Source organism: Dermacentor silvarum, chromosome 2, assembly GCF_013339745.2.
Source record: "Dermacentor silvarum isolate Dsil-2018 chromosome 2, BIME_Dsil_1.4, whole genome shotgun sequence".
Taxonomy (NCBI): domain Eukaryota; kingdom Metazoa; phylum Arthropoda; class Arachnida; order Ixodida; family Ixodidae; genus Dermacentor; species Dermacentor silvarum.
Genome location: NC_051155.1, coordinates 261,530,446 through 261,556,035, shown reverse-complemented (window position 1 = coordinate 261,556,035; position 25,590 = coordinate 261,530,446). Strand labels below are relative to the sequence as shown.

The following is a 25,590-nucleotide window of genomic DNA, read 5'->3' as shown; positions in this document are numbered from 1 at the left end:
GGCCTATAACCGTCCTCAAATACAAGACCTCGAACTGTTTCTTCGCATTCATCAAATTATGCATTTTATTATTATGGCTATACTCCCTCATTATCGATTCAAACGTGTGTGCTGGGCAAATGTGGACATCACCTCATGTCTGACACTAATCACAAGTGCAGTTCGCGTCCGTTTTGTGAAGATGTATCCACCTCTGAATTTTTTTTTTTTTTGAATTCTGATTTTCATCACAGTTTTCTTTATCACTCACAGACACGTTACTTATTTCTTACCTTTAAAGATTTGACAAGGGTTGAAGGATCCAATGACCATGGCTTGATATAGACATCAAACTGGGAAAAGAAATAAATGCATGCAAATGACAGGGACATAAGCAATCCTTCTGTCTTAGGCTGACATAGGTTTAAGCTTTGGCTTGCAGTTCTTCTATAATTTTAGCAAAGCTTTGCGTATGTTTTAAGCTTTTTCTTCTTTAACGTTTTGCACAACCGCACTTTCCATACCGTAAAAAAAGTTGCAGTGGCTTAGCTCGGCTATGCCAGGATATACGTAGCGTTAGCAAAGGTTCAGCTGATTATTCTTAGCTTTCCTGGTTGTCTCCTACGCTCAACCGCTAATTGCCAGGCAACTACTTCAGGATCCGATGAGTCAAGCTTCTCCGTTCTTCTGCGCTGTTGAGCAGCATTTGCGCTCTCCTTCTCCGTGGCTATACCACACTGGCAAACGCCAGTCAGAAGCGCAGCGGCTCCAGCGCAGTGTCAGACGGCGACTCCATAGCGAGCGCGCGCCGGCGCCAGTGCGTCTACCACGGCTACGACGTCACTCCTCTGGAATGCGCAGACCGGCGGCGCTGAGTCGCGCGTGGCGGCGGCGGAGTGCGCGAGAGGTGCCGGCTCCGGTGGCTCCGGTGCGCAAGCCGTGTGACATCACTGATCCTAGCGCATGCGCAGCACGGCTCTTTATGTGCCGCGCGAAACGGGCTTGGCTAGGCCAGTGTAGCTAACGCTACAAAACCCCAAACTGTCTGTGAAGTTTCCATCCGTCCGACCCAATGACATCTGCGCCGATGAACCTGTCGTCGTCATTGTCGTTATCCTATAGTCAGGCTACTAGCTTCCTCAGCATCCGGTTCACTCTTGCACATATGGCCACGAAAACAAACATTGGCGTGTTACGCCAAAGGAAGGTGAACGCTATACAGCGACTATGCATTTGCTTTATAAATGCAATCTATAAACCAGCTTATACAAGCAATTAAGCGTAGCTTGCACTGGAGGCGCAATGCCAAAGAGAGACCGGAGCTGATGGGCACCTATTTTGTCCTGGCTTTTGGGCTAGGCTAATCACTACCAAGTCATCCCCAGCATTTTCCGGAATTTGTTGATCGATTATCGATTCGCTATTGGTTGGCTATCGATTGGCTATCGATAATTGACTAAGCTTATATAGTCCCAACCATGCTTAGCTAGACAGCCAAGCTCAGCTTCGCTAGTTCACAGGGGTATGTTCCATTGCGCTTGGGCCATTTCTGCACTACCACCAAGATTGGCCCACAATCTCTGTGCGCACGTTACGGACTAACGCCAGGCTTTAACAGCTCCGCTGTTCAAAATCTGTGGAACTTATTAAATATCTATATGCAATTTTTGAGGTCATGAATGAGGACAATTCCTATAAGACATCGAAAGGAAAAGATGGCTGTCCTCCCGTCTTCGACAACCTTTTTTTCATTTATTTTATAAGTTTGATTACTTATTTATTATTTTGCGTTTAGATGTCAAATTAAAAATGGTAATGTTGCACATGCTGAAGTAAATAAATATGTTGTACTGAAGGCGATTGACCGCGCTTCGATGTCTGGGGAAAGAAGACGACGATGAGTGTGGTTGTTGTTGACGCTCTAGCTCGCGCTCGCCGGTAACCAGACCTGCCTTTCGGATAGCCTTCTGTAACGCCACATCGAGGCCTGCTTGAAGACCAACACCCCCATTTTAAGTGGTGGAGGTAGCGGGGTACTGTCCATCCTGGAACTTCGCAGCCGTACGCTACCATCAGCTTTCACCATGACTGATCCTGGCCCATCGCAAGCTGCTCCCGTGCCAACGACAATCCACTGTGCTGGCGTGCCCCGACAACGGGACCCACCTGTATTTAGCGGCACCGACGGCCAGGACGTCGAGGATTGGATCGCCGAGTACGAACGAGTGAGCTCTAGTAACAAATGGGATGACCGCGCCAAGCTCACGAACGTTCACTTTTACATCACTAATGTAGCCGGCCTCTGGTTCAAAAACCATGAAACCGAAATCACGAGCTGGTCGACCTTTACGGCAGCCGTCGCGGAGGTCTTCGGTCGTCCCGCCGTGCGCCGGCTTCGCGCGGAACAGCGCTTGCGCAGTCGAGTCCAACGCAGGGAGGAGACGTTTACAAGCTACATCGAAGATGTTCTCTCCCTGTGCAAGCGCGTCGACCCATCTCTCACTGAAGGAGAAAAAATAAAGCAAATCATGAAAGGAGTCGACGACGACGCATTTCAGATGCTTGTCGCTAGGAACCCCCAGACGGTAGCCGACGTGATACAACTCTGCCAGACTTACGACGAGCTGCGAAAGCAGCGTGCGTCGACGCGCCGTGCTGCTCAAGATACAGCAGACATTTCCACCCTTGACAGCGACGCCACTGCCGATCACACCATTTTGCTGCCACACATAAAGCAGTTCATCCGCGAGGAAGTTGCACGTCAACTTTCCCTTGTCGCCCACCCACCTGAGCCAGCGCCGTCATCTTTAGATCCACCTCTTCGTCATTTCATTGAGACGCAAGTCGCCCAGGCACTACCAACTGCCCCGCCGGCGTTGCCTGTCCCTACGCCATTAACTTACGCTGCCGCTCTTGCCAGACCACAGGCCCCATCTCTTTCTGGCGCCTACCGTGCCACCGGGTCCTTCTACACGTCGCCGCCACCCTCACGCCCGGTGCCCCATCCTTCTGCGCCCACCGGACCATCTGTTGTGAATCCGTGGCGTACCATTGATAACCGGCCCATATGCTTCGCATGTGGTCTTGCGGGCCATATAGCCCGCCACTGTCACCGTCGCAGCTTCCGCTCTCAACATGGTGTGGCTTCGCCAACCTATCAAGGTGCTGAGCACTCACCACGAGTTCCTTCTCCCGTCGCCGACCCGTTTTCTACACGCCGCCCGTATGACTCACGCCGGTCATCTTCTCCCCGTCGCCGATCCATCTCCCCGATGCTTCGCCGACCTAGCCCCGCACGAGAGGAAAACTAACAGCCGCAGTTCCCGAGGCAAGAACTGCGCCGTCATCGAACTCTCCAAGACCTCATTTTTACCCGCCTAACGAAATTGATTTATTGGTAGAAGGTATCGCCGTACGTGCACTTGTCGACACAGGAGCTGTTGTTTCTGTAATTAGCGAAAAATTGTGCCGCGATCTGAGAAAAGTGACCACCCCGCTTACCGATGTTTCCCTGCGTACGGCGACCTCGCATCACGTCAAGCCTACCGCTCAGTGCACAGCCCGTGTAATTATTCAAAATGTTATGTATGCCGTAAGTTTGTCGTCCTGCCCCGATCATCCTACGACGTAATCCTAGGATGGGATTTTCTGTCTACTCATCAAGCCCTCGTGGACTGCGCGCGTGCCGAACTCACATTGTCGACGCCGTACCCTGACCTCGATGACCACGCTCCCCCTAAAGTGTTTGCCGCGGCTGATGTCCACATCGCCCCTTTGTCCGTCGTTCTGGTACCGGTGTTTTCGCCTGCCGCCGCCAACTCACCTGTTTTGTTTTCGCCATCTGCAGCTCCTGCTCGGCGCCGAAACTTCCTCCTCCCGTGGGCTGTCATCAACTTCTGCAATGGTTCTGCGGCTATCTACGTGTGCAATGTATCTGAATGTCCGTCACTTCTACTACGCGGCGAGTGTCTGGGAAGCTTCTAGACTTTTGACTGCCTTTTCGAGGATGCAATGCTTGGCGATAAGGCATCACTACCGATTTGTGCCATCGCTCCTGCCGCTGACACCGACGATCCTGACGACATATTCTTAAATGCCGTCGATTCCGCCCTCACACCTGCGCAGCACAACTTGATTGTGCAACTCCTGCAGCGTTTTCGAGCCTCCTTCGACCACAACCAGTCTTCCTTAGGTCGAACATCAGCAGTTGTTCATCGGATCGATACCGGTCAACAAGCACCATTGCGCCAGCGCCCATATCGTGTGTCGACTGAAGAACGCCGTGTCATCGATGAGCAGGTAGACGATATGCTGAAACGTGGAATAATCCAGCCCTCCAGCAGTCCCTGGGCCTCTCCAGTTGTGCTGGTAAAGAAAAAGGACGGATCCATCCGGTTCTGCGTGGATTACCGCCGTCTTAATCGAATAACCCGCAAGGATGTGTACCCTCTACCACGCATCGACGATGCCCTGGACTGCCTACAGGGAGCAGAATTCTTCTCGTCCTTAGATCTGCGCTCGGGATACTGGCAGGTGCCGATGGCAGAGGCCGATCGCGAAAAAACGGCTTTTGTGACGCCCGATGGCCTGTATGAGTTCACAGTCATGCCCTTCGGCCTCTGCAACGCGCCTGCTACTTTCGAGCGCATGATGGACACGATCCTTCGAGGCCTCAAGTGGCATATTTGCCTTTGTTATTTAGACGACATTGTGGTCTTTTCCTCCGATTTTGCGGCCCATCTAACTCGCCTCGAACAAGTTCTCGCTTGCCTCTCAGCTGCAGGACTGCAACTGAACTTGAAGAAATGCCACTTCGCCGCTCGAAAGCTTACGATTCTAGGTCATGTTGTTTCGACGGACGGTATTCTCCCCGACCCTGCCAAACTTACAGCCGTTTCCGCGTTTCCCAAACCAAGTACCATGAAAGATCTCCGCAGCTTTATCGGCCTATGTTCTTATTTCCGACGCTTTATCCGCAATTTCGCTATGATCATCAACCCTTTGACCAAGCTCCTCGCTGGCAGTCATAACCTTTCGGCTTGGTCTCCTGCTTGCGACGACGCTTTCAACGAATTGCGCCGTCTCCTTACGTCGCCTCCTATACTGCGACACTTCGACCCCTCTGCACCCACTGAGATCCACACGGACGCCAGCGGTGTCGGGTTAGGCGCTATTCTTGCTCAACATAAAGATGGGTTTGAAGAGTACGCCGTTGCCTATGCAAGCCGAACTCTCAACAAAGCCGAAGGCAACTATTCGGTGACTGAAAAAGAATGTCTTGCCATAATTTGGGCCATAGAGAAATTTCGTCCTTACGTGTACGGGCGCCCATTTGACGTAGTGACCGACCACCACGCCCTGTGCTGGTTGTCGTCACTGAAAGATCCAAGTGGTCGCCTCGCTCGATGGGCATTGCGCCTCCAGGAATACGGCATCCGCGTCGTGTATCGCTCTGGTCGGAAACATTCGGATGCAGACGCCCTCTCCCGTTCACCCTTGCCTCCCGACCCTGTCTGCTTCACAAATACTACCTACGATACCAGCGCTCTTGCCATCTCTGACATGCCATCTGAGCAGCGCAAGGACCCGTTGGTGGCTTCCATTCTAGACTTTCAGTCTGGCCGGACTTCTGCTCCCACTTCTCGGACATTGCGTCGGCAGGCTGAACACTTCACCACTCGGGAAAACGTGCTGTACCGCCGGAATTACACCCCCGGCGGCCGTAAGTGGCTCCTCGTCATTCCCCGCCACCTGCGCTCCGAAATCTGCTCCACTTTCCACGACGACCCACAATGTGGCCACGCAGGTTTCCTGAAGACGTATTCACGTATTAGGCTTCGGTACTACTGGCGTGGCATGTACCGTTATGTTCGCCAGTATGTTCGGTCATGTTCCACGTGCCAGCGACGCAAGACTCCTCCTCAACACGCCGCTGGCCCCTTATTACCTCTGCCATGCCCCGCCCGACCATTTGACCGCGTCGGCATTGACATCTACGGTCCCCTTCCCAGTACACCAGACGGTAACCGTTGGATAATCGTTGCCGTCGATCACCTCACACGGTATGCCGAAACTTCACCTCTTCCGTCGTCCACAGCAAAAGACGTTGCCACTTTCATTCTTCACAATCTCGTCCTTCGTCATGGAACTCCTCGAGAGTTGCTGAGTGACCGTGGTCGTGTGTTCCTCTCCGACGTTATCGCAGCATTGCTTCGTGAATGCCGTGTCGTTCACCGCACCACCAGTGCCTATCACCCACAGACCAACGGGATGACAGAACGTTTTAACCGCACCCTGGGCGACATGCTTGCTATGTACGTCTCGTCAGATCACTCCAATTGGGACCGAGTGCTACCTTTTGTTACGTACGCTTATAACACCGCCATTCAAAGCACCACTGGATTCTCCCCTTTCTTTCTCCTTCACGGACGCGAACCTTCTTGTACCATGGACACTATTCTTTTATACCGACCCGACGCCTCCGAGTCCACGACTCTATCTCAAGCAGCTACATACGCTGAAGAATGCCGCCAACTTGCACGTTCATTCACATCACAAGACCAGTGGCGCCAGAAGGAACACCACGATGCCTCCGCTACTCCTACGTGCTATGCTGCTGGCTCGCTAGTCTGGCTGCGTGTCCCGTCCACTACACCTGGCCTTTCAACGAAGCTGGTCTCCAAGTACCAGGGACCATATCGTGTACTTCAACAAACATCTCCGGTGAACTATCTCATCGAGCCGTTAGAACCGTCTTCGGACCATCGTCGTCGTGGCCAAGAAATTGTCCACGTGTCCAGACTCAAGCAGTGCTACGATCCCCCTGTGTTTTCTTGCCCCTAGATCGCCAGGATGGCTCCTTATTCCGCGGGGGGTAATTGTACTGAAGGCGATTGACCGCGCTTCGATGTCTGGGGAAAGAAGACGACGATGAGTGTGGTTGTTGTTGACGCTCTAGCTCGCGCTCGCCGGTAACCAGACCTGCCTTTCGGATAGCCTTCTGTAACGCCACATCGAGGCCTGCTTGAAGACCAACACCCCCATTTTAATGTCTACACCAAAGCAACCACAGCTATTATGAGTGATTCCCAGAATAATATTTTTTTTAAACAATTTTATTTTCCGATTGCGCTATGCGCATCTACGCAGTTGCCAAATGTGATTAGGTGGGTGGTCCTAATATGCGCACTATGAAGCATTATTAAAACACGGCAGGAAAGCTCGGTTTATATTACCTATCCGCTCATAAAAGGGTCATATAGGAACGACAACTTCAACAGGCGAAGCTGACATACCTCTTTAACAGCTCTATGGCCATGCTTCTTGATGAATTCCCGGTACTTCTTCCCGCATTCGTTTTCGACCGTTGACAACCACTGACATGCCTCCTGTTACATGTGGAAAAGTCGAGTTTCGTTTCTACTAAAGTTCTTACCGTCATACAGTGGGAATCGCACGCAGATTTGTATTTCACGACAATCTAGAAGTTATAGTATATTACCTTTTTCTAAAGTGCAAATGTCGGTACTAGAGTAAAAATGTATGTCACTGATACCAATTTGAGTGTTCACTGATCGCTGGTGCACTGTCCAGAGCCAATCGCCAGCGACAAGTGAGCTGGGATTGCATTGCGAAAAGGAGACTGGGCCTCAATTAACAACGTACAAAACCTAATTTTAGGCCCTAATTTTAGCTGCGATCGGTTTCATAACCACAGGACAAGCTGCATATGAAGCGATAAGATATGCTTAAAGCACAGAGTAAGCATAACTGCTGTCAATTTCCTTGGCAACACCTCGCCTTTGTTAGTCGGTGGCGCATATGAAGTCTCCTTGCAGATTTCACGGAAATGTCAAAGTCGGTTGCAATGCGCGTTGTTCATACAGTTTACACGTGCGCACATGCAGATCTATATGATTGCATTCTAAATGCCAAGCACCACACAAATGAGGGTTTGATTTTACGCAATTTCGTTACCTAAAACTCCGAACGCACATATTGAGTCGGGGTCAATGAACAGCAATGTTTTGTACGTATATGCCGCCGATTGATCCTCCACTTTAAACGTTTCCCAATTTCAAGTGAGTTTCAATAGATACCATAGTGGAAAGATCAACTTAGGGCCGTCCACGCTAGATCCACATTAGGACCGTACGTGGTTTTTCAGCACCGAAACCTGCGGACACCAGCTTGCAAAACTTTGGCCTGAATCGTAATGCAACCGATTCGCTACGCCCCCTCTACTCAACAGCAAGTAGTCGTTAATTTGGCATACGAAAACTCTCAGGCATATAATGACGCAGATCTCGCTCACAAAAAAAAAAAAAACGTCTCGCAACTGTTTTTTTTTTTTTACTGCTAACGAATGTATGCTTATTGTCAAGAAAACCCAAGTACATTAAAGTCTGTGTCCTACTTCCATGTTCCGAATCCATCTTACTGCGTAAAAAAAAAGACATCTGCACAGGTACCCGCAAGTACCACGTATATTAGGCGTCGCAACGGTTAGAGAGTGTGGATTTGGAAATGATCTATTCAGCGTAATAATTAATTAACCACTCGGCGCAGAGGATCAGTGGCTATGGAGGTTCAGTGGTGCATTTTGCTGGACACAGAATATGAACGTGTGCTTATAAGTTTAGCTGTGCCTGAACCAGCCCCAGATTATAGAAATTAATCCGTACCCCACTTGTACGGCGTGTGTCAAAGCCGGCGTGTTGCTTAGTCAAGTTATTAGACCATATAATTTGATTAGGTCTCAATATTTAGGTAAAACAATTCTGTGGTTTTACGTGCCAACACCCCGATATGATTATGAGGCACGCCAAAGTAGGGGGACTGCAGATTAATTTTGGCCAGCTGGGGTTCTTTACCGTGCACGCAATCCACAGTAGACGGACCTTCTTGCGTTTCGCCCACATCGAAATGCTGCTGCCGAGGCCGAAATTTGACCACGCAATTTCTTGCTTATCAGCACAAGGCCCAAGCCACTAAGAAACCACGTTTAGTCATTTTTAAATGAATGAGTTTTGTTTTGCGAATACCAAGCTGAGGTAGCTCAGAAAGAGTAATCTGACTCAGTAGGCTCTTTATGGTGCATAACAGGACTCATTTCTTTGTCACACCTTCAATAAGATTCATGGGATTTGCTGAAATGCATTCACCTCTGAGGTCATCTTCAGGAACTTCTCTTTTTCTGGAGACTCCCTCAGAACTCGACCCAGTTCCTGCGATAAACGAGAATGCAAGGTCGTTAAACACTGTTTGAGGGTAAGCATATTACTTACGTTTATTTTGCCGGACAATGCCTGTAAATTAGCAAAGCTGTCGTAACTACCTTCGTTCTGCTGCCAATTCTGTGAGGTGCCATAAGTATGAAGGACACGCGACATAAAAAAGTGCCCGAAACTCCAAAACTAAAAACTCTACGGCCCATATTCACAAAAAGAGGTGTACGTTAGAACTGTTCGCAACAAAACATCTCAGCTAATCAGGATTTTGAATGTATACCGAAGCTGTAGCTATGGTAGCTAACGGTAAACTCAATTCGGTGAACCTGTGCCCTGGAAGAGAAGCAACACTGTAATTACAACAACAGCAGCAAGCACATATGTCAGTTGTCGAGTGTAAACCCATGCACGGTCCTAGTTCGTCCGCCTCTTGTTACTATAAGAGGAGCACGAACAGGGACCGTGCATGTGTTTCACCGTACTACATTCGACATTATTTGTTGATGCACGCGCACATTCAAAAGCGTATACAACACTTTACACGACTCCCATGCAATTTGGTCCGGACACGCTCAAATATTTTTGGGAACTCCAGCCGCATTTTGCACCGAGCAACTTAATCACTTTCTGTAAAAAATGCGGGCAAAATGAACACTGGCGAAAATAAAGGCGAATGCAGGTGAAAAAGATCCGTGCATGCGGTCGACCCATGGCAAGAGCGCCTATGAACTTATAGTTTTAGAATTCCAGCTCCTAATTATTAAGTATTGCCGTTCACTCGAAAATTGGTAACCACACAAAACCCAACCTATTATTTCTCCAATATACTGTGAGTTTTACAGCGCAAAATTCAGATCTTTTCATTTTTCTTTTGTGTAGCTAAACATGTAGTCACGTGTAGTCACGTCCACTGGCGAGAGGGAAGATTGCGACAATTCCTCCGCAAGTAACGTTTCGTGCACGTTAGTGGTCGAAGGCCTAGTACTGATTCTCATTTGGACGGGTCTTAAGTTGCGCCTCGATATTCTCGGGTAATACAGTCAATTCTGGCTGATTCCACCACTGTTAACCCAATTTCTTGCTTAATTCGGCCGCACTAAAAAGTCCCGACGAGAAACCATAGACTCGTATGCAAGGAAATCTCGTTTAGTTCGCACCCGAATCCTGTCATTTCGGCCAATTCTAACCCAACCGGCAGCTCTTACGGTAGCAGCGGTTACTAAAAGCATGAAAACAAAAAACAAAAAAACTTCGCAGACGGTGCTACTGCTTCCATAAGCGTAAGCCTGTGTTATTTATTGTTATTTTTATATTTTACTGGACGACGCTCTTTCGCACGTGAAGCCATTTGTTCCCGCTTGTTCTGTGCCGGGACTCGCTGACACCGCGTTTATTCATGCTAGTTGAGTTGCGCTCCCAGAGCAAAAAAATAAAAAGGAAGAGAACACATTCTACTTTAAATCGACCAAGAAGATTTGAATTCCTTCATTTTGTCACCGTTGGCAATTCGAGTCTTCGAATAATTGGACCAAATTTTGCGCCATCCCGCAAGGATCCAAGAAGCTGCAGTTGAGTTTATTACCTGATAACCGGTTAACTGAAAGCGAAATATCGTCATCCAGACAGTGTATAGCACGAATTAAGCTACAAAGGAAGCGCCCCCATACGGTTTTTTTCAGAAAGAAAACATTGCAGTTCATGATAAAGTATATCCTGGTCCGCGGGGATTCAACCCGGGACGAACGCTTTTCCCTGACGGTCGCTCCACAATCTATGCTAATCAGGAAGTTAGGAGGTCGGAAAAGCGAGGCAGAATGATATGACAACTCGAAGTGCAGAAACACTGAATATGGTAAATCGCTTCTGCTGAAGCCACACGACGGAGGAAGATGATTTGTGAATGGGAAAGATTGAAGTTTGGTGCCACCGTCGGTGGCTGACGACATTTCCCTTTCATGAGTTCTGCCCCGCATCAATGGATTCAGCCACCCTGTTTGACGTTGCTCATCTGTAAAACTCAAATTTTTCCACTGCAGCGGGGAAACTGTTCAGAAAGCTTCATATAGGGGTAGTGAATGGAGGAAAATAGCCGCACACGAACTTCAGCAGGAAGGGCAAGTTCTTGCACGAATTTCGCCGCATGAATAAGCTCACCTTTATCATTCGTGGCACGTCGGCACTCTCCGCTTCCGCGCCGCTCAACATCTTAGACAACTCACTGAAGACTTCGGCGTCGAGCGCTGCAAGAATGAAAACCAAAAGAAAGAAAAGAAAAAAAAGAACCCGCGCGGTCGTCATTTGGAATCGCAAAACAGAATATGAGACCGGTTCCTACCGTAGGTTGTTAGCAGTCACGTAAAGAAATTACAATATGTTTGTATTCTTGTTAACCCTTTACCTGGCAGCTAAGCAATACTGTAGACCTAACAAAAGCATCTGCAAAAACTAGACAAATCCAAATATTAGTCCGTGCCTTTCAATTCACATTTATTAATGAACCTACTCAACAGTGGTAGTCAATAAAATGTCTAGCGTGAGCAACAGCAGATGTATTGGTCACAAAACCTGAAGGCTTCGTCGTTATCTTCTTAGCGCACGTGGGGATCATATTCTCGCCAATGCGATCTTTTTTTTCCCCACTTTTATTAGGCAAGCTCTTATTTCCTTCATGAAGGTACATCTCAAGAACACACATTAACCCTGCCGAAGCAAGTGCCAGAGACAAGTTTGGACCATACATTTACCTCTCACCACCTGGTCAACAATCATTTTCACCTACTGTATCTCGGTTAGTTTGTAGAGAAACCGTCTAATATTTCAATGGGTACGTATTTGAGCAAAGTGAAAATAAATAAAGCAATAAAACCATTATAGGTCAAGTCTTTCTTATCTTGCGAGCTAAATGAGTAATTAAATTGACCAATATTTACGTTACAATCTTAATAGTTAGCTTTGCGGTAACCATGTAAATGCCTTGTTATAGGAGCTCAATAAACATATAAATTAGCCGCCGTAGTAGATTAGTGGCTAGGGCGCTGCGCTGCTAGGCACGGGGTCGTGGAAACAATCCCGGCCGCGGCGGCCACATTTCAATTAGGGCGGTATGCAAGAATGCCCCTGTACAGTGCATTGAGCGCACGTTGACGAACTGCAACTAGTCCAAATTAAGCCGAAGTTCCCAACCGCGGCGTGCCTGATGTTCGGATCGCGGGTGTGGCTGGTAAAATCCGTAATTCATTTTATTTTAAAATATGAGTTACAGTCGCTTGCGGTATGCTATCTTCTGCGTAACAAAGACAATCATGAAATTGAACGAAACAAACAAAATAATTGTGTGACCTTGCGCTAGCGCATCACAGCAATGTTTCTCTGAAACACGTTGCAAGCACTAAGCATAATCCACCATATTTGGACAAGACATCGCTTGAGGCCCGTGCCTAGAATGATCGGAACTTGGAAATATCTGTTTACATTCTAAGTAATGCAGTAATTACCTTTGTTCCCTCTTTCAAGAGCTTCTAAGCCATTGTCTTTTTATGTACGTGAGTAATGATTATCGTATGACTTCCTTAAACCATCCCATTCATCTGCAGTAGCATGATAGGCACTTCACCAGGCAAACCTCTCCCGGATTCAATAACGAGCCTTTGTCTCTCTCTCTCTTTACCGCTGTTTTCTGGTACACGAAGTATGACTGCTTTTCCGTGTTGATTTTTCGTTTCACATATATGTTAATTGTTCATTAATTTATTTATTTCTATATTCCATGCGAATTTGATTTTGCGGTGCATGGTTCTGAACGGTACTTAAGGTTTTATTGCTCTCTTGTGAAACTTGAAACTTGCAACAAAGAAAAGTACGACTGTCTGAGCGAAAACAATTGTTGCACTTGTCTTGCGCTTATGACAAGTCCGTGCATGCCCCTGGTACGGTAGTTAAATTGGAACGGTAGATCAATTCACTATGACTCTTATTCAAAATGCTCCTTATCTCTAGTATTGACATCGTGTATGTCCGCATACGTAAAAATTGATTGAGTCTGGGCAAAATCTCAGTTAATAATGAGAAATTAACGGAGACAGCCTTTTTCTCTTTTTTTTATCTTCACTGTCACAGCAATGCTACAGAACATCCTGGCTGATATAGACAGTCATATACAAAGTCACATGCCTTCGTATAAAAATAGCAATCGTGTAACTGGTGCGCTCAGTTGGCAGTCTATTATTTAACTAAAAAGTATTGAGCAGGTAACAACATTCAGGAAGAAATTACAAAGTGCACTTACCTCCTCTGGCACCACTGAGAATATGTAGAATGATGGCGTTGTAGAAGGAAGCCGATAAGGACACCTTCAGCAGAAGAATAGCAGGCTGCAAGAACGTCTACTAGTTAACATCCGTCGAGACATTTGGGGGCATTTAGGTACTGTAAAAAACTGAAGACCTTAACCGTAACGTATTTGTGTTACAAAGTTAGAAATTCGTAATACAGAAGGGAGTCTGTTCGGCAACAGACCTCACCGCGCGATGGATTTTCTGAAAAACGGTTTGAGCGCTGGTACAGCCCATACCATACGTTTAGGCAACTGACTCAGGTCACATATCACATGGCGCCTAGCTCTTGCTACCACCGATGCTCAACCTTACTCTGATGTAGATAACGTCCCCTCTCCTCGGGCCATTGCACTGAGCCCTATAAGCAGAACCATGATGGCGTTTTCGCCGCCTGAGATTATGTCATAGGGCAATGCCAAACACGAAAGTAGAGACGGCTCCGAACGCGAGGACGCAAACCGATTCACGCAGACTTCACCCGCTATCTTGTATGCCGCTTAACCATTGTAAATAACCAGTAAATATATTTTGCCTCTCTCGTCTCCCCGTTACAACATTCTACCTGAAGACGCTAAGTGGCGGTTAGTAAGATGTCTCGTCGGACGTTGAATCCTGTTATGTATCTTCCATTTTGTTTCGGTAAATGTGGCGGCCACCACTTACGTGTCGACATTAAATATTAAGCAACAGCAGAAAATATCCATGCCATTAGATATCGCGCATGACATGCGCGCCTTACCTCACGGAGGTGGTGCAAACTGCGCCCCATGTAGTCGTGTATCTGCGCTGCCGTTGATGTTTCGTCCACTGACAGATGGAGCTCGGCAGTTTTTCTTGAAGTGTTTTCCACACCATAGCTTACAGTCAGCATCGCCTGCCAGAAAAGAATAGAAACGGCAGATACGGCAGAAAATAATGTAGAAGGGTCAAGTCACTATAAATCCTACGATTCTATGCACAATTTTTTACGTATATTATATAGCAGGCAATGCTGTGGAGCCTGGGGGCTTCTCTCGCGGCTCGCATTTGCGACCAGAAAAATAGCGCGGCCCATAAGAAACGAAGATGGAGGTGCGCGTTATGCAGTACAGAGTAACATTGTCTCATACTTTTATGTCGCAATATATGACGCATTAAAGGTGTTACAGATCTAAGCCTATTTGCTACAGAATTAGCGGAATTAGCGATGGTGGGACTAGCAGCTCCAATTCATCACTTGAGCTCGCGACCAAGACGGAGGCTGATACATCACATGCTATAGGCACCAAAGTGCACTAAAGGTACGTTACATAACATTACGTCCGAAAGTGCTGGTCGTAATATATGAAATTGTCTTACTATAGAAGGTGTCGCACATCACAAACAATGGCACTATATATATGCATATATATACGAGGCGCGAAGTGAGACCTCTATCACCATACTTCTCTTGTAGCTTCTGCAGCATTACCTGCTAAGTATGAAATGGATCACGGTGCTCGTATACTGGAAACTTATTTAACCTAGCAGGGATCTCCCACCGCGCGCAGAGGTGCCCGCCTTTTTTGTAAGCAAGTTGCCGTTATAGCCATACGGTTGCTATAGCGAAGGCCAGTCTCGGACGGCACTTGCGAAATCTAACTTCTTCGAACATGTGCCAAGAAGCGTAATCGTCTAGCGCCAGTTTTTTGTTTAACCAAATGTAAAGCAAATCTAGGTGAAAAATAAAAGAAACCGACCAAAGGTATGCTGTTATTAAGCATGAGACGTTTCGGCTTCCTCGCGGAAGCCTTGTTTACAAACTATAACTGATTCAACCTTGTCATAGAGCCCCTGAAAACGCGTGCATTGATGTCCTTAGACCAACCCCGAAAGGTGTTATTACGGTAGGCAAATGCTGCTTCTGTATTATAAAAAAACACACTAGGCACTAGAAGTATTCGTAAGGCAATTTAACAGCAGTGAAGAAGTCTTACAGTTTACTACCGAGAAGGAAGTCGCTGGCCGTTTGCTTTTCTCAAACGTGCTGCTTAAAAGAAAAGCTCTGTGCGCTTTATTTCAGCATCTTCAGAACAGAGATACACATTAAGCGACACCTTCATTTTGCTTCCATGCGAACGGCCTGTCAAAAGTGCTCAGTCACTACTTCACTTACGCAGTGACCCCGGATTATTTCCTCTAATCAGGATGATCAGTCCTCTGACAAGCGCAGGGTATGCCGCGAACGTTGAGGCTGCTGATGGACTTAAAGTTTTATTCGTTCCATGAAACACAGTTCAGAGAGGTGCGCGATATCACAAGCCTCAGGTCCCCGAGGTTGGGCCGCCATTCTCTAAGCACCTGGAGTCAGTGAGGCCATGACATGTGTTCTGAAAACCTCGGAAGTCCATGTGACCCATGTTCACGCGCGCTAGTTGCATCATAAACTGGTATATGCGATGGACAATCCGAAGAATGAAGTTTCCAGCCGTGGTATACCGAATACCCTACGCAACCTACACAATGTTTACTTTGGCGAAAGGGACAATCTTGAGACGCGCTTGAGATAACGTGTTATGTTGTCAAATACAAGGATGTAGCTTCCACTGCGTCTATGAAGCACGCAGCATCCTCTAATCATGATATTGACTGGGACAAGGCTTCCATCGTCACCAGTTAAAGAGACTGGATTTCACGACAGTATATCGAGCGGCGTGGAGCAGAGGTAGAACACCGGGCTTCTAATCGGAAGGTCGTAAGTTCGAATCCTCCTCTACACCACTACATTTTCAGGCATGGAGTAGCGCCTGATATCGGCAAAAAATAATGCCGACATATAGTGGGACTATACTAGTCCAGGTGCAACCAAATTAGGAAGCCCCACTAAGCTTCAACAAAGTCCCTCCCTCACCAGAACAGGAATTGGTCTCCGTGGTGCAGTATTCAGCCATTTCCTCCCTCATGACTACTGCAATTAACCCATGGCCATCAGCCCCCAGCGGCTGCGTATCTTCTGACCAAGGCGGCGGTCAGACCTGTGATGCGGCAGAGGGTGCTAAGAATCTCTGGGTCCGGAAATTGGATCCGCCACTGGAAACTGAACCTGGCAACGTTCAACAAACGCACCCTCTCAACTGAGGAACTATCCGGCATTGCCTGGGATATTATTGACCTTAGTGAGGTTAGAAGAACTGGTTAGGCTTATACAGTGCCGATGTATGGCCATGTCCTCCGCTACAGAGGTAGGTATTCCAGATAAGAGATAATTCGGGGTAGGATTTCTAGTCCATAAAGACATAGCGAGCAACATTGATTAATTATACAACATTAATGAGAGGGTAGCAGCCGTCGTAATATTCCTGAATATGAGGTAAAGAATGAAGTTTGTAAAAGCCTACGCCCCAACCTCCAGTCACGGTGATGAAGAAATAGAACGGTTATATGAAGATGCTGAATTAGTGATGAGAAAGTGCAAACTCAGTACACTGTAGTCCTGGGCGACTTCAATACAAAAAATCGTAAAACGCAGTCTGGTGAGCAAGCAATTCGCAACTACGGCACCGATTCTAGGAACACTAGAAGAGAGATGTTGGTAGAATTTGCGGACAGGAATAGGCTTCGAATAATGAATACATTCTTCAGGAAACGCAGCAACAGGAAGTGAACCAGGAAAAGCCCCAATGTATAAACAAGGAATGAAATATATTTCATACTCTCTGCTGATCCCAGCATAGTGCAGGTTGTAGAAGTATTGGGCAGACTAAAGTGCAGTAACCATACGATAGTGAGGTCTCGGATTTCTCTCAGTTTGAAGAGACAAAGAATAGAATTAATCAAGAAGAAACAGGCCCACCTAGACGCAGTAAGGGTGGCCGTGGTGAAACATTATTTCCGAAAAGAGTCCTGAAGGACACCCGACTGTTCGTCAATGTGTAAAAGGCACCTCCTACGTCGGAGCGGGGAGACTTGGGATCTCCGACGCTTGGCGGGTCTTCCGGCAGCCCAGAGTTGGTCTTGTAGCTCGCTGCTCCTCAGAGCGTCGTCCCAATTGTTCTTGTGTTCCAGATAGGAGGCCTGCGTCGCGCATCCCCACAACATGTGTCCCAAGTTCACAAGTCCACCACACTGTGCAGAATTGAATGATCCGTTGTAGACTGGGTCGATTCGGCTCATACACAAGGAATTGGGGTACGAGTTCGTCTGTAGCAAGCGGAGAGTGACTGACTGTGCCCTGTTAAGTCCCTTGTTTGAGAGGGATAATTCCCTACGTCCTAAATAAAAGTGCCTGGTGAGCTCATTATTTGTCTGAAGTTGATCTTTAAAGGCATTAGGAGGAGACGAGGGGGTCTGCAGGGGAGCGCGGCTGGCAATCCTCGCACCAGCAGTGGATTCGTTTAGGTTCCGCTGTCCTATTACGAAATCGCCTATATAGGCTGGGAACCGGACTATACAGTGGACCCTAATGGATCTACTTTTGAGTAACTTGGAAACCTTCGCATTTACCCCTCCCCTAGCAAAGGTGCGAGTAGCTGCCCTAGAATCACTATAGATTACCGTGCGCCGCGTATCTAGCAGAGCGAGTGCAGTGGTCATTTGCTCGGCCGCCTCCGGATTCTGGTGGTAACAGGGAGTGTGGTCCAGACTCGTTCGTGGGCGTCTATTACGGCTACCGAAAAAGCTTCGCAACTGACCACCTGGGCGGCGTCTACGAAGGCAGCTCAGTGTAATCCGTAGCAGCCTCGGCAGAAGAGCCTTCGCGCGGGCGAGCCTTCTCCTTTCATAATTGATGAGGTGGGCGTTCCTGGTAAAGAGATGAACCGCAATCGCGTCTCCAATTTCTTTGCCAAGATATCTGACGTTATACTTTTCGCGTTCAGTAAAAATGCCCAGAGTGACCAGGATGTCTCTGCCAGTTCTGGTGCCGAACAACCGGACACCTTGTGCTGTGCGCTGGGCCTCAGCAATTTTAGCTAGAGTATTGTGTACTCCTAGTTTCGAAAAGAACTCGGTGAATGCTTGAACAGTAGCGCCAGGGCTACCTTAAAGACTCGACGGATGGTGGTATCGGGTAAAAGCAGACCAATTGAGGCTGGTGCTCACAAACAAATATGCAGCTTTAGAACAGGAATATGAAGACAACGTAGAGGTAATGAATGAAACCGTAACTAGGCTGATCTCAGAAGCAATCATTGAAGTGGGAGATAAGGCACCAAGGCAACCAGTAGGTAAACTCTCCCAAGTAACACATGACCTAATAAAGACACGAGCTAGCAAGAATGTGTCAGAATCAAGAGATCCCTCAATTATAAAGACTGATCAACAAGGAGAAAGTAGGGGATATTCTAAATTATAATGTGGAAAAGATTGAGGAAGCAGTAAGAAAAGTGTTAGTTTCGCCCGAAAGGCGAAGCATCAATTCCCATAACACATTACTAGAAAGCTAAACGCAGTAAGGATAGTAGTTTTATCGGCTGCATAAACATGGATACATTCGCTTACTAACTGAATTAATAAGCCTGGGGTCAGCACGCACAAGCAACCATGAATAGGTCACACTCGATGTCCGAAGACAACCACTGTCAAAATGCTGGCGTGAGCGAGCGGGCCAGCAGCCGCGAGCGAAGGTTCGTGCAGTTCGTTTCAACGGAAACTGAGCGACGAAAGCAGAGCAAATACAAAGATAAGACCCTTGTGGAGATCGCTTTCAAGATACGGTGCGCACGACAGCTAGGAGCCGCGCAAAATACAAGTGCGCAGTTGCTGGCAGAGTGGAAGCCGCACCCCCTCCCTCCCTTGCTGCCTTCCCGCTTTCCTCCTTTCGTGTTGGAGATTTAGTCGGCAGTTCTCTTTGCGCCCGGCCGAAACATAAGCATTTGGTGCCGCAGCTAAACGTCCCTCCCCTCCATCCCTTCCATCCCCTCATGGCCTCTCGCACGATGAAAGACGTCACGTTTGCTCTCCGCCATGCGTTCGCTCTCCGTGAAAGCGCGCGAGGGTCGCGCGCTTTCAATCGCACATCCGGCATACGGCTCGCGGCAACGATTTTATCGCCCTTGGACTTTATACGGAACCTCACGGCGACGCTGACGACGGCAGAATTCCGAATGGAGTTCAAATAATTGCTATCGCAATAATATGGACGCAGCATGAAATGACTGAGAAGAAAACTTGGCATAGGCCAAGGGAAGATGTGTGCACTGAAAGATAAGCAGGGTAATATCGTCAGCAATTTCGACGACACAATAAAAGCAGTGGACGAAGTCTATACTGACCTGTACAGTACCTTGAGGAGCCAAGCTACTTTCATTCAAAGTGGTGGTGAACAATTTACAGAAGCTCCTTCTTTAACTAGAGATAAAGTTATAAGGGCCTTACAAACATGACCAGGGGAAAAGCTGTTGGAGAAGATGGAATAACCGTTGATTTAATCAACGATGGAGGAAATATCGTGCTTGAAAACCTTGCCACCCTTCGTATGCAACGCCTCACGACTTCAAGTGTACCAGAGAGCTGGAAGAATGCCAACATTTTACTAATTCATAAGAAGGGAGACGTTAAAAAATTGAAGAATTATACACCCCTTAGCTTGCTTTATGTATTGTATAAAATATTCACCAAGATAATTTCTAATTGAATCAGGGCAACACTTGACTTCAGCCAACCAAGAGAACAGGCTGGCTTCAGGAAAGGACAATATACAATAGATCAAATCCATGTCACAATCAGGTAATCGAGAAATCTGCGGAGTACAATCCACTTTTCTATGGCTTTCATATATTATGAAAAAGCACTTTATTCAGTACAGGTACCAGCAGTCATAGAGGCATTGCGTAATCAAGGAGAGGCATACGTGAATATGTTGGCAAATATCTACGAAGAATCCACAGCTACCTTGGTTCTCGACAAGAAAAGTAGAAAGTTACCTATCCAGAAAGGGGTCAGGCAAGGAGACACAATCTCTACAATGATATTCACCGCATGCTTACAAGAAATATTCAATCTCGTAGACTGGGAAGGCTCCGGAGAGGTTTAACAGCGACTATCTCAGGAACCTTCGGCTTGCAGATTACTTTGTTCTATTCAGCAACAATGGGGACAAATTACCACATATGATTGAGGACATTCAGCGAGAAAGTTTAAGGGGGGGTTTAAGATTAATATGCAGAAGACAAAAATAATGTTCAATAGCCTGGCAAGGGAAGAATTCAAGATCACCAGTCAGCCTCTAGAGTCTGTAAAGGAGTACGTTTATCTAGGTTAATTACTCACAGGGGACCGTAATCATGAGAAGAAAATTTACAGAAGAATAAAACTGGGTTGGAGTGCATACGGCAGGCATTACCAAATCCTGACTGGGAGCTTGCCACGGACGTTGAAAACAAAAATGTACAATCATTCCATTCTACCGTTGCTAACATATGATGCAGGAACTTGGAGGTTTACAAGTAAGCTCGAGAACAAGTTAAGAACTGCGCAAAGAGCCATGGAATGAACAATGTTAGGCCTAACGTTAAGAGACAGGAAGAGACCGGTGTGAATCAGAGAGCAAACCGGGATAGCCGATATTCTCATTGACATTAAGAGAACAATATGGAGCTTGGCAGGCCATGTAATGCGTAGGATGGATAACCGGTGGACGATTGGAGTTACAGGATGGATACCAAGAGACAGGAAGCGCAGTCGAGGACAGCAGAAAACTAGGTGAGGTGATGAAGTTAGGAAATTTGCATGCGCAATTTGGCATCAGCTAGCGCAAGAGATGCGTGTTTGAATTTTGGAGATCGCAGGGAGAGGCCTTCGTCCTGCAGTGGACATAAATATAGGCTGATGATGATGATGATGATGATATCGGGTACTTTGTTATCGAGACTACGAAAAAAAAACGCTGAATCGCTAGGATAGCAATCTGCCGCATGTGTACGCGTGGTCAGGTACTAAAACGAAATGAAGCTCGTTGTTCCAGCACTTAATGTTTGTGAACAAGGCTCGCGTACGGAAGCCGAGATGTACAATACAGAATGCGCATTTCTGGCCGGCGTCCTGTTCTTTTTCATCTGAGGTGAATTTACTACCCGACCAGACTAGTTGAAAAAAAAAAATAATTCTTAGGTTTTTTGTTTCAGAACCAGAATATGCTTATGAGGCACGTCGTAGGCATCGCGAATAACTTTGGCCACCTTGGGTTCTTTAATGTGCACCCAATGCGCACTACACGGGCGTTTTTGCATTTCGCCCCCATGTAATGCGGCCGCCATGGTCGGGATTTGATGCCGCGCCCCCGGGCTTAGCAGCGCAACCATACCAGGTGTCGTTAAACCACTTATTTTATCATAGTTTATCACGCTCGGGATAATGTCTGTGCGAGAGCCTTGTGTAGCAAAATTATATAACTGATCGCGTGCTAACAGGTGAAATAGACCATGCAAGAAAACTCAGAAGAATACCTTGCAAGAAAACTCAAAACCACCGTTTTCTTCCAGTTCTATTCCCAGGATGTCAGACCGGTGCTCGCAAAAATTACAGTGAAATAGCTGCACTCAAATGGCAATTGATCAAGAAGTTGCTAAATGCAAGCGAACAAATGCGGCTCTCGCTTAATTTTATTGGCTTACGCTCATGCTTTGTTACCTAATTACCGTCTTGATTAATTACTTGGCGGCACTTATTGCAACTTGCGAACTTTAGCCGGTGGCTTTATAAGGCTCAATCACTTGGAACGGTTTCAAACTATCGCGTTGGTTGCGAGATATGCGCCGTGAAACTTTCGGTAATAACCCACTAATGTTCCTTTTACTTTTCTCTCAAACAGCCCTTTGATGCCCTAACGCACATATATATATATATATATAGAAACTTTATTTGGCTGGAAAATATTTTAAGTATAGCGGTGGTCGGAGCCCCTCAGTCCAGGGCCCCACTGGCGCCTGCCGCCTGCCTGACCTGGCTAATTAAGGACTTTTGTCCTGCCAAGTCGGAACGGGCGAGCTGTGCCTCCCACTGCTCCATTGAGATATTATTACTTGGCCTATGAGGGTGCTTACTACACTCCCAGGTCACATGTATTAGTGTAGGTATGCCACCGGCACCAAGGGCCACGTGGCCCTATAGCGGGTGGGATACATGGCATTTAGCAGTTTTAGATGGGGGAATACCCCGGTCTATATTTTGCGCCAATCGGCGGCCTCTTCCCCGCTAAGTTAGAAGCAGGAACGTCCATCGCACATTTTGGGTGTGCATATCTCGAAAGTGGTGTCATCCTGAAAATGTGTTCTTTGGGTACGCCTTGCGACCTTACCGCCTACAATATGCAACTGCTATATGTTCCGTTAAGGAAACAGTAAAAAGGTATTTAGCGCATTTTCGCAAAAAAGTGAAATATTAATTTCGATTTCTCGTGAAAGTAATGTCCGCCTGTTTGAGTAATCGTTCTCGATGACTCGATTTGTGCTATCTTTCACAGGTGATACTTCAAATTTGATATGATCTAAAAAAACTATCAGCCCTTCCACTGGAGTGGAGATGGAAGACCAGCGAAGCTGTACTATGGTAGGGAATTATGCATTTCAATTATAACTATTAAGATGCGATGAGTGTAATTGGTTATTTGAACTATTAAAGAATGAGAAATATATATGATCCGGTGGTTTTCATTTATTAGTGACCACAGGAACCATGGCCTTCTGGTCGCTACGGTACACCGCGAGGGTGTACGGCAAAGGTTGGCACGTTCGTCATAAAACACGTCGCCAACGCCGCGCGTTCGGTGAAAACGGGCAAAACGCCGCCGCCGTCGACAACAGTTGTGCGCGTTGTTTATGTCACAACACACAACCGCTGTCTAAACGGGGCTACGTGCCGGAACGGCTAAACGCCGTTGTCGACACTGTTAGGGGAGGGAGGCGGCGAGACCCAAAGAGAGTCTGTGGCACAGGCGGCAGGAGACTGCTTGGCGCTGAGCCGTGCTCCCTCAAGGGCTGCAGAAGATAGCGCAACCTTTCCCTTTCCCTCAAGAACCACTTATCATCATCATCAGGAGGCTGGCAGGGATGCACGCATGCGCTGCAGTGGGAGAGTGGGCACGCACACGCACAGTCTAGGGTGCCTTCATTCCCTCTTCGCCACCGCTCCTCTTCCACTGGGAAGTCGCGTTTGCTGTCCGCCGTGCGTACGCTCCCCGTGAAAGCGCGCTTCTCTCGCCCTCGCGCGCTTTCACTCGCACACACAGCATATAGCCAATGAGAGTTTTTTTTTTCCTATTGCCGCCGACGCGACCATCGAAGAGGAGCCCTTAACAGCTTCGCTGTAAAAACACCGGTATAAGCCGAGCGGCCTCCTCGCTACCGATCCGCGTGTCTACTCCGCGATAAACAAGCCTGTCACACCTCATCCGGAGCAGATGGCAAAGAAACCTTCGCTTTAGAAATATTTTCTTTTTGCGAATTGCATTATGACGATCTATGCAGCTGTAAAATAGATGATGGTCTTCTAGCGACACATACAGACATACAGTCGTAGTGTAGAGGCTGGTGGCGGTTGGTGCGCGCTCCATCGCCGCACCATCCACTGTTTGCCGAAACTGTCAATGTGTCCAAAAAATGTCGCAGGTTCACCCGAAAGGCAAAGCATCAATTGCGATAGCAACTTAGTAGAGAAAACGGAGTAAGGATAGTAGTTTTATCAGCTGTATAAAATTGGACATGCAGCACAAGCAACGCGCAGAACTGGTGTCGACGCCGTCGCCGTTTTGCCTGCATTCGTACCGAACGCGCGCGGCGTTGGTGAGTGTTGCCGGTGCCTATGGGGGCTCGGAGGTTTTCGACGAGATCAGAATGGGTCACTCGTCGAGCAGCGTCGGAAATCTTACCCACCTTCTCGCCTCGCAACGTTTTATTGCGATAGCAATTATATGGACACTCAAAGCAGATTTCTGCCGTCGGCGTCGCCGTCGCCGTGAGGTTCCGTATGACGTCATTTGGAGATGAAATCGTCGCCGCGCGCCGAACGCTGTATGTGCGAGTGAAGGGCGCGAGGGGCGCGTCTTTCATGGGGAGTGCACGCACGGCGGAGAACAAACGCGCGTTCTGCGCCGTGCTCGCTTAAGGGCTGCAGAAGTAGGCGTCTCTTTTCTCCTTTACAATCACCATATATGTAGAGCAAACGCGCCTTCTTCCGACATGCGAGAGGCCGTGGGGGAGGGGGAGGGAAGGGAGGGGACGTTTAGCTGCGGCACCGAGTGCCTATTTATATCAGAGGCTCCGGCAACAGTCACCAACGCCGCACGCATTTGAGCGAACGCGGGCAAAACGCCGATGGCGTCGACAACAGTTCTGCGTGTTGCCGATGCTGCTGCATGTCCAAGTTTATACAGCTGTAAAGCTAATATCATTACTCCGTATAGCTCTCGTAAGTTGCTATCGCAATTGATGCTTCGCCTTTCAGGTGAAACTGCGACAGCTTTTTTTATATAAATACGCATTTGGTGCCGCAGCTAAACGCCGCCCCCCCTCCCTCCCTCCCGTCCACCTACGGCCTTCGCGCGACGGAAGAAGATGATAAGTGGTTCTTGAGGGAAAGGGAAAGGTTGGCGCTATCTTCTGCAGCCCTGAGGGAGCACGGCTCCGCGCCAATCGGAAGAAGTCGCGTTTTCTATCTATCTATGGGCATGTAAAGGAGGGAAAGAGACGTTTAATTCTGCAGCCCTTCAAGGAGCACGACGCACAACACGCGTTTGCTCTCCGACGTGCGTTCCCTCCCCGTGAAAGCGCGCGTCCCTCGCGCACTTTCACTCGCACATCCAGCGTGCGGAGCGCGGCGACGATTTCATCGCCGTTGACGCCATACGGAACCTCACGGCGATGGTGACGGCAGAAATCCTCTTTGGAGTGTCATATATAACTGCTATCGCAATAAAAGGCGACCTGCTGCTATTCATCTTGATCAGGGCTGTGCGACCTCTGTTTTTGACGTTGAGACACTGGTGGAGGTGCTGGAGCCTTGAACCTCACGCGTTCAACACTGTCAGGCCCGTACACCCAGTCCGGAAGCTCCACCTCTCGTCACGACTGCAGTCCATCGATTAAGTCGGCGCT

General features: G+C 47.8%; 1 protein-coding gene across 1 annotated transcript in view; it reads right to left on the bottom strand.

Annotated features, from left to right (window-relative positions):
• The window catches only part of LOC119440828 (uncharacterized), a 70,054-nt gene that overhangs the window by 8,841 nt on the left and 35,623 nt on the right, over positions 1-25,590 (bottom strand). The window contains exons 2-7 of the mRNA XM_037705698.2: positions 14,283-14,417; positions 13,495-13,579; positions 11,364-11,449; positions 9,144-9,206; positions 7,275-7,367; positions 273-332 (exon numbers count right to left, since the gene is read on the bottom strand). Of these exons, the coding sequence (XP_037561626.2) occupies positions 273-332; positions 7,275-7,367; positions 9,144-9,206; positions 11,364-11,449; positions 13,495-13,579; positions 14,283-14,417 (522 nt within the window). The remainder of the gene's footprint in view (positions 1-272; positions 333-7,274; positions 7,368-9,143; positions 9,207-11,363; positions 11,450-13,494; positions 13,580-14,282; positions 14,418-25,590) is intronic.